This window comes from Homalodisca vitripennis, chromosome 3 (assembly GCF_021130785.1).
Source record: "Homalodisca vitripennis isolate AUS2020 chromosome 3, UT_GWSS_2.1, whole genome shotgun sequence".
NCBI lineage: Eukaryota > Metazoa > Arthropoda > Insecta > Hemiptera > Cicadellidae > Homalodisca > Homalodisca vitripennis.
This window is the reverse complement of record NC_060209.1, coordinates 42,231,374-42,241,637: the sequence shown is the minus strand read 5'-3', so window position 1 is coordinate 42,241,637 and position 10,264 is coordinate 42,231,374. Positions and strand designations below refer to the sequence as shown.

Sequence of the window (10,264 nt, the reverse complement as noted above, 5' to 3'; positions counted from 1 at the left end):
CACCTGCTTTATGCCTGACTTTGAATATACATGGTTGCTCAACCCATCTGTTTACAGTCAGTTGAGATATTGGACTATAACTCTATTTGTTGTTTGTTTCATTATTGTCACATACATTGTTGTTTTCGCCTTTCATTCAGCCCTAATGTTATATATACGTACGTTTATACTGTGTAGTTTATTGTTTGTGAAAATGCCTAGAGCATCATAAAACCTCTTCAAATACAAAGCAAAGTGGTTGTATAGGGACAAGAAATCCCGGCGGTAAAAAAATATTTGTGCCTAATGAATGTGAATGAACCAGAACCAAGTACTAGCTGATATAAGTAATAGCCAAGTTACCTGGTGTTTAAGTAACCAACTAGCTAAAATAAATGATGAAACTTTTGATCACAACAATCACAAAACACATTGTCCTGCTGTAATGAAAGAGGTGAAACAAATATTTAGAGATTTATCAGATCCAGCATTGTTATCAAAATGTTTTGCACGGTGGTACTCAAACCCCGTGAATCACTGTACAATATAATTTGGTCAGCGAGTTCCCCAAATCAACCTTCGTGATGAAGGAAACCAATAGAACTAGGTGTATTTGATTTACTGTGGGCAAGTTTCAACAAAGGTAAACTAAATAAAATGTGAAGTGTTGAGCAAACTAAGGGATCACCAACCTGCATTCTATTGTGTGAAACAAATGAAAAAAATTTGATGTCACCCGAATCAACAAGCAGAAAGCTGTGGAAGAGATCGAGAAAAAAGGTGTCTTCGAAAGTAAATGCATCTAAAAAGGCATTTAGGAAGACTTTATATGAACACAGAGGAGGATCCTGATCAACCCTAGTTATGGTCTGGAATGCATTAAATGTTGTTATGTTTCCTGATTCAGTGTATATGCAATTCTTTAAAAGAGTTATTTCTGAAAATTCTTGTGTATTCTTTGTTTAGGAACACGTTTTTCTAGAACCCACTCCAATATATTTTGTATGATTTTTTTTTATTTTTGTTCCTCGTAATAAGAGCAATGTTTAATAGCACTGTAAATGTTGCTATGATAGTCTATAAACTTTTTAAAAAAACAGTTATGTATTAAAAAAAAATTGATAAAATTTGACTTTTATAAAAAAAATATTTTTAATATTTTATATTATGCTATGGAAATTTGCTGTGCTATATAATGTAGGTAAAGAAATAGCAGATTTCAAATAAATCAAACCTTATCTTGATATGTTTCATTGGTTATTGAGAAAACATGTTCCTAAACTTATCTAATTTAACATGTGCGCTATATAGTCAACCGACATCCCCTTTAATACGACTTGAATCCAAATCAAATTATCTACAATGCTATGATTTTTTTTTAACTTTAATTTATCGAGATTGTAGCGTTAAAGTATCATACAATAAATTTTATTTGGGGGGGGGGTGGGGGGGGGGGGGGGTGGGGGGGGGGGGGGGTGGGGGGGGGGGGGGGTGGGGGGGGGGGGGGGTGGGGGGGGGGGGGGGTGGGGGGGGGCCTTTCAGCTTTTCAAGTAATGATGCATATTTATGCTCCTGTAATTGTTTATGCTTTTGGGAGATAATCAATTAAAATAACTACATGACTTTCCCAATAAACAGTCACTATCACGTTCCCAGCCGAAAAAAAAAACAGTTCTTGCTTTCTTTGGTACTGGTTCCCACTTTGCAGTTCACTGTTTGGACTGTATTTTTTTTTGACACATAATGGTGTATCCAAGTTTCATCTAAAGTAATTAATCGGTGCCAAAACTCTGATTTATTTTTGCCTAAAAAATGGGCCAAAAGTGCATTTGGAAATGCACTAGAACAAGTTTATTAGAACAAGTTTTTCATCTAACGTGAGCAAACGCGGCACCCAACCTGCAGATAGCTTTTGAACGTCCCCGAAAAAATTCATTGCCTCTTAAGCTTTTATGGCCATGTTTAGCAGCTCTAATTTCACTGTGATAAATGATGGTCCAGAGTCCACATACACTAGATGTATTGCCTTTCAAAAACAAACATATAATGACAGCTCAATACTTGATTTTATCCATTTTCTCAAAAAAAGCTCACATCAACTCACTCAAATTAGGTACTGTTGCATAAAAACTGTGAGTCCAAAAATGGCTGAATCTTTGGTGGGTAGCTGTCAACAGGCTTCTAGGAACAAAGGTAATAAATACTACCTCCTTAGAAGGCCACATGCAGATATTGCAGGTAGGTATTTCCTGAGGCTGAAATGCTAACCAATTTGTCAGATGCAAGGTTTAAGAAATACTCCTTTGATAACCCATATACGGTCTCTATCGAAAGTAGGGAGAAATGGATTAAAAAGGAGGCCTACCCTACAAAAGGAGTCCTGAAGTTCTACACAGATGGTTCACGCCTTGACTCTAGGGCAGGATACGGAATGTACAGACCAGGAGTTGACATGATTGTTCCCCTGGGAAGACATGCCACGATTTTTCAGGTGGAGGTCATGGCAATAGACTAATGTTCCAGAAATGAGGACAAAAGGATTAAAATACTTAATACTTTTTGATAGTCAGGCTGCACTAAAGGCACTCGATACCTGTTTGTTTGACTCGAAAGCAGTCTGGGAATGTAAGAATGCTCTAGCTGAGCTGGCAACAAATAACAGAGTAACACTCGGTTGGGTGCCGGGTCATGAAGGCATTCATGGTAATGAAAAAGCAAACATCCACGCCAAAAAGGGAGCGGAGTCCATAATGGTGGGGCCTGAGCCAGGTTGCGGAATAGCCTTCTCCAACAGTAAAGCTCTGGTCAAAGATTGGGAAAAGAGGATAAGAAACAATAATTGGAGTAGAGCATCAGGATTAAGACTATCCAAAATGTTTATCTATTCTTACGTTAAAGGGTGGACAGCTCTCTTAGATCAGAATAAGGAGAATATAAGACTAATATTAGGAATGTTGACAAGACATGGGGCCCCTTATGTAAACATATTATGAGGGTGGGTCCTAGCCAGACTGACGAATGTAGACTCTGTGGAGAAGAGGAGGAATCAGCAGAGCATATCTAGTTAGATTGTCCTGCCATCTTAGAAACTTGGGAAAAGATTCCTGGGAGCATATCTCCTCAGCCCCAAGGATATCAGAGAACAGGAGCCCTCAAATCTGATCGTTTTTTGCAAAAGCCTCAGACTTAAAGTAAATTAAAGTAAGGGAGGCACAAAGGTCCTTTTAGGACTAAGCGCAGGAACAAACTGTCTTTTTCCCCTCAGGAAGGAGAAAAAAAATGTAAAAAACTGTCAACAGATGAACAACGAAATTTAGTAGCTTTAATTTACTGAGTGCTGCCATCTTCACGTTGAGATCGGAAACTTTTCAGACCACCCTCGTATTTGCAAACATGCAAAGATAATAATAATCATTACAATCAACAGTACTTGTTATAATAATTATTATTACAATATGATTAAAATATCGAATATCACTGTTTACTGTGCATTCATCAATTTTATGTTTTCTTATTCCTTTGTAACAAAAGTAGAACGAATGGATTAATACTGTATGTTACGCATTAAATTAATGATGTTTCCTAAGATTTTTCTTGTGTATAATATTTTAATTATCATTATAGAATATTCCTAGAATTGTACACCTTTCACTCCAGATTTAATATATGTCTATAATATTTGATACAATAACAAAATTGTGATATAATTGGTTATTGCTTAATTATTTATTAATTGGGATGATTTCAATTTTGTAATAATGTATGCATTGTAAATATTTTGTTCCTTAACACCTTTACTGTGCCTCTATACTGAGTCATCTAAAGTAGCCTAACATCAAAACACACACACACACACACTAAAGGGTTGTCAACATTTTAAACTAATGTACAACAACTGTCTAGCTATAATACATATAGTTAACACCTTCGGCTCTATACTGAGTTATCTTAAATAAACATGCACTATAATGTCTCACAAGTCAACATGTTAACTCTCTTGGGACTAACACTGATCCTATCCGACAGTAAAATCATACATATGAGACACACACAACATCGGTGCTGGACATTTAATGGTTATCAGTAAGTAATATCTGTAGCTTCTGGCTTGTTTATACCTTCCAATTGAATATACACTGCACGCAGCAAAATCCATCAACAAATTGTTTTACCTTTTGAGAATTTTTAAGTGGTCCTCAACCCATTCAGCTCTAGCACTCATCTTGTCTACCTAGTGAACTTAATATGGCTGACTTGAAAAATTATACAGCTGATTCTTGCAGAAATTTAAGACAAAAACTTACGAAGAAGAACTCAGTGCTTTAAAATGATTGGGATAATGTATCAAATAATGGCTTGTGGCAAGAAGGCCATTGTCTCAGAAGTGGGAACCAATTTTAACTGCTAGTTTTTTAAATATTTTGTTGTCTCATTGTTTGTCTTCATAGCATGCAATAATCTTCATACTATCTATATTCATGGAGTAACATTTTTGGTTAACAAACGTGGTCTTTCCAAGAAACTAGAAACCACAGCTACAACACCAGAAAATCATCAAGAATCCCTTTTCTACTTAAATCTGGACAACCATAGTATAAGAATGTACAAGAGCGTCACACATCACTTACCACAAATGTCGAGACATTGGTGTAAAGGGTAAAACTAATAAGTCTAGTCTATTGTGGAAGATTAATGTTTGAGTGGGTGGATCTCCCTTAGTATTAAAGGTGTTGTTAGTCTGGGGGGACATGAGGGAGTGTTGTCTCCTGTCCGCTTTGACAGGAGAAGCAGAGCAGCCTTCCCTTCTTCCACAGGTGACATGACAGAGACATAGTGTGCCCACTTTCCCTCATGGGATCTCGACAGGAGGCTGCCTAAACCCCTAACCTAACTCATCCTAAATATCCTGGTACTCTAGAAGCAAGTACGAAGATCCTTTTATAATTAAGGGCAATGAGAGGTTTCTTAGCTTCTTGTCCTAAGTAAACAATCGAAGCTAACAACTTAACCAATTGATTATATTGTAATAAATTATAAAAACAACCACTTAAAACTGATAAATATGTTGGGGATAAACTTGCATGTTTGAAGTCGACCAGTTGTGTAACTAGAGTGCCATCAGACCTCTGGAACTCCAGCATAACAGCATCATCGCTGACATTGGCTGAGATGGTCTCCTGGAGCACATCACCTCCCTGGAACACAATATTACCGTAAGCATCACAATAACAGAACAGGCTTGAAAAGAAGAATAAATACACAGTTGTACATTATTTCCACGTTTTAGATTACTACTTTACATTTTTAAGCATTATTAATCCTAGATTTTTAAAATTAAACTAGTGTAGTAATACATATAGTGGAAATAAGTGATTCCAAGTACAAACACTAATCATTTTATACACACATATAAGGTTTAATTTATGGCTTATATTTTAATTGATAATTTATAGTGAAGTAATAAAATCTAATAACTAAATACAAATCTGAAAAATTTTCATTTCACAAATTTTACTAAGAATTATTTGAAAGCTTACAACCTGAATTATATCCTATGCACAACAGACAAACAGTTACAGAATACTGTTAGTTAATGCATTAATGAACCTCAGTTAATAACTAAGCTTATAGGAAGTAAAGAATGAGCAAGAATGTAAATTGTTAGGTCTGTTGAAAATGTAACGGCAAAGATTTACACTCATACCATAGTTCTAACATTAGTAGCAAACGTCCCTGAAGATGGACAAACAAGACTCATGTTGATAAAATAGACCGATTGATTGGTGAGAGGTCATATGGTAAATATGTGTTCCTATCAATCGTAGTTGACTCTGGTTAACTGCATTCAGCCAATGCATCAACTATTGTTGCCAATCTATGACGAGAAACCTATTGTGTGACACTATATTTTAAGCTGATTTATATTATGGTTTTTGAACATACAATAGATAACTTGTTTAACGCTATGCTTCTTAACACGTCAAACACTATTCATCAAGCTCTAATTTTTATATATATGAAAATCTGAAAAAAAATAATTACTTAAGATACTGAGCACCAATTAATTGGTAACTAAGCACAACGTTACTATAATCAGAGGCATTATAAAGGTGTACATAAAGATATTTTTTAAGAATATTCAAAGATATTTTAGAACGTTTACTAATTGTTGATTTAACGACATAACAACTACTTAATAAGATTAAAATGATAATTAATATGAGCATATGAAGTGTAACAATATTATAAATCCTGATGAACAATGACAATCGTAAGAGTTTTACAACTACGCCTTGCCACAAGAATTTTGGACACGGTTACGTCGATGGTCTGCTGGAATTGAGTCTGAAATGTTGTACTACATTACATTACTTCAATATGCAAGGGCTTCATCTGAACAAATTTACATGGCCGTATGTCATAATCATTACACTGAGCATTAGGTTTTTCGAGTAATAAGAATAAAATCAATGTTATTTCATGAAAACGGGATGTGATACATCTGCCATAATTAGAGATAACATGTCCAGAGAAAAAGTATTTAATTATTAAGACATAGACAAGTGTTTTTTGTTTCAGTCATTTTCAGAGATTAGATTGTTACATTTCTTATCAACCTGGCTGCCACATGACCTGTACTGTAACACTGGTAGGACAAAGTGATCAAACCATCACATGTCAGACATGAGACATGACAACTCATGCATTATGCACACCCTTCACCGCACCCTCATTGGCAACTGTCATGGCCTGTGACATGTCTGCCCTCATGTTTGTAGAGATTTCGTTTGACAAGCCATCACGTGTGTTCAACCTGATTGCTTCCGACAGACTATACATTGGTATGTTCAAGAAATATTAAATCATTCCTTTTAGAATATAAAGAAGTGTTTTTCCCTTATTATAATTCTAAACAGTAGTAATTTAAATAATACCTAGAGAAATGTAATATTTGTAACTGAAATTATCCACTAATTTCTAATCAATTCAAAGTGTGACTCATTGTCGCTGTTAACACTTGGCTAGAGCAAAATGTGTTCTTGAAGAATCTAATAAATATTGAATCATTAGAATCCAATCTGAGAATTATCACTACTCCTAGAAATCTACGACTCTATAGCCATCGATAGCAACAGGAAACTCATTTTACTTGTGAGATTAAAAGTGAATTGTTCATTAAGCAGGCTGTAAGTTGACTTTGCCAATAATCTTTGTGATTATTTTGGTAATATAGAAGATTTTGATTTGATTACGGTTTTTTGTAATAATTAACCTGAAATTTATGCTTGATCACTTGCTTTTGTGAAATTGTTTTTCATTAAATTGGATTTCCAGGAATTGCTCATTTTTAAATCTAGGCAAGCAAAGAGCTTATTATGCACTATTAAATAAATCACTATCAGATTAAAAACAAAGGAAGCTACAAAAAGAAAAGTGTTGCTTGTGTTCTTTCAAATGAAGCTTACAATCTGGTGTTAATTAGAGTTTTCAAGATCTGAGGCCCAGACAAAAAGGCCATAATAAGTTACGGCCATTCAACTTTCTTCTTCAACTCTAACTACTCAATTTAAATGTTGGGTGTGTGTTTCTTTGTTTTAAATAATACTGATCAACCATTACTTTTGTGAGTAAACATTGGTTTTCAATTATACAACTTGGATATTAAATATTACTGGAAATCATCCTAGATATGAACATAAACAGAAAACAAAATACTGTTTGCAAAACACATAGCCAATAAAAACACAACATTCATACATATAACTTTCCTCACCATCATATATTAGCACCTAACCCTTATTTATTTGTATTTGTAATTGTGTGTTTATTTTATTTATATAATTCAACTGCATTTGGTCAAGAAATAATACATTACTGAAGCCCCACTAAGTACAATAATTGTCAGCGGGAATCTTTATAACAATACTCTACTACAGTTAGGACACATAATTACATTGATTTCACATAATTAGATTAATTATCTTTCAAATATCTTTCAAAAATATTCACTGGATTAGGGCCATAACCAATTAATTACAAAATTTTCATTATTTGAAACACTGTTCTAGATTGTGCATTAATAAGACACTGAGATTATAATAGTTAAAAATAAAAAGAATCAAGATTTTGGATTTAAAAAACATTTTACAATTAATACATCTATACATCAGTTACTCAGATCAAAATATATTAAATTAACACGTTCGCTACCGAGCGTCACGTAAGGGTGACGCAGTGGGTGTTTCTAGTGGACCAAAATACGGAAAACGTTAGTTTCACTACAGGCCAAGTGCAAAAGTAAACTAACCTTAACCTCAGACGAAACACCTTTTTTTTGTTAAAACTCTCCATTTATATTTCAAATTTTGTCCATTAAAAAATGCTATAATTACTATTATAACCAATTGTTTTTTAGTTCTAAGGTTCTTCTTTTTTACGTCACGCAGGCGTTACTTCGGCCACAGCGTGTGATAATCTGCGCAGACCGACCGTCACATATGTGTGACTGTCAAAAAAAATGCTGTATTTAGAAAATCTATTAACACATCTATATTGCCATTCTTTATATTTTATTGTATTTGTTGTTGTTTGAATAAAAACGATATTGTACAAAAAAACATAGTGTTTATATTTTACAAACTACATATAATAGGCTAAACGAATGAAATAAAAAGAACAATTTTTAGTTCTTGATTCCGCCTAATGCCAACTCTCCAAACAATGGGGCAGCGCAAAGTCAATTTGTTTGTCACTGTTATCTTGCAAACTTCACCACAATAGTAAATCGTTGGCCTTCCTCCTGCTCTGATCTTGAACACTGACGACATCTTACTCTTCGGTCGCCCTTCACGATCCTGTCTGTTTCATTAGGACTAGGTCGAACAGGCGTTTGGCGTTGGCTGTACTTGAAGGAAAGTTGTGCTATGGATTGTGTTTCTTTAAATCCAATAGGTTATCTGACTTTCCCCGTTCTTGCATAGAATGGTACTTGCTATCCAGAGAGAATGCATCAAGGAGGAGGTGAAAAATATTTTGACATACCAACGAAGTTACTTCCATGAGTTACGATAATATGAAAACTATTTGATCACAGCGATCAATTCCCCCTCATGTTCTTGTATATGCAAGTACCATGAGGGTTTGGTTATGTTTCCCTCTTTTAATTATACTTCATCTGTTCGGGGCCATGGTTGTGGAAATTGTCAAAACAATTGCGTTTTGTCCTTATCCATTCATAACGGTTTACACGTCCTTTTTTGCGACTTAGAAACATCACCCTTCTTCATTTTGCCGTGATGACCTGCAGCGGATTTCCTGCTCCATTTTGCCGTTTGTAAAGTAACCACAAACATTGGTTTTGCTGCAATCAAGTGCTCCTCTGCAAGGGTCCACGCTGTTGTAAAAAGTTGTCCTAGAACAATGCATGTCCCTTACCTAATGTAATCCTGCATCAAGCTAGTAACAACTTCAAAGGAATGTCCTTTTACGGCATCTGATATCGTACCTTTGCCTTGTATACGAGAATATTAAAATTTAATCCATCTGAGTGCAAAGCTCATAAAGCTTAATGCCATATTTTGGGCGCTTGTTTTGATATACTGTCTAAAAGACAATCTTCTTCCCCTACTTCCGTTCCCTTCCCTCTCGAATCTTGCCATACCTTGTTCCCCTTCCTTATCTTCCCCCGCCATACAATACCTAATGGCCCTCATCAAGTGACAGACTCTTCCACAGACTGTAGGCTCTTGTGAAATTCGAAAAGATGCTGCAGTACATTTTTTATTTTTATATGCAGTTTTGTCATCTGCATAGATCAACATTAGGGTTATAAAAACATAACATCTAAGTATCGCCTCAAACCTATTTCTGGACATGGGTTTAACCAAAGATGGGGGGGACATACAAGCTCACAAGTTGACCACACGTGCTTCTTGAAAAGTTGAAGTGTCCCATCATATGAAGGCCTAAAAATTTCTTAAATTCATTCCTCCTAAATTTACAGCTTTCCACCATCGACATGTTGGAATCTTGGTAGTAGGAGTTCCCAGAACAAATAAGGCACGAGTATTTATCAAAGCTACAATTTTCTTTAACAGATCTTCATCAAATATATTTAAAAATATTTCAACAGATCTGTCGATTGAATGTGTATCGGTTCTGGCCATAAAATTGTGGACCTGAGGTTCTTTCATTGTGTCCAGTCCCAAACACCTTTTTTTACTCGGATAATCATCATGGGATGTTTGAAACGAACAAACAACAACGTTTGGGATCCATTGGAGAA

At 35.2% G+C, this 10,264-nt stretch overlaps 1 protein-coding gene across 1 annotated transcript in view; it reads right to left on the bottom strand.

The window, feature by feature from the left end:
• Positions 1–4,507: 4,507 nt before the first annotated feature.
• The window catches only part of LOC124356848, a 36,445-nt gene continuing 30,688 nt past the window's right edge, over positions 4,508–10,264 (bottom strand). Inside the window, exon 2 of the mRNA XM_046808096.1 lies at positions 4,508–5,174. Coding sequence (XP_046664052.1) covers positions 4,872–5,174 — 303 coding nt within the window. The 3' untranslated portion in view covers positions 4,508–4,871. The remainder of the gene's footprint in view (positions 5,175–10,264) is intronic.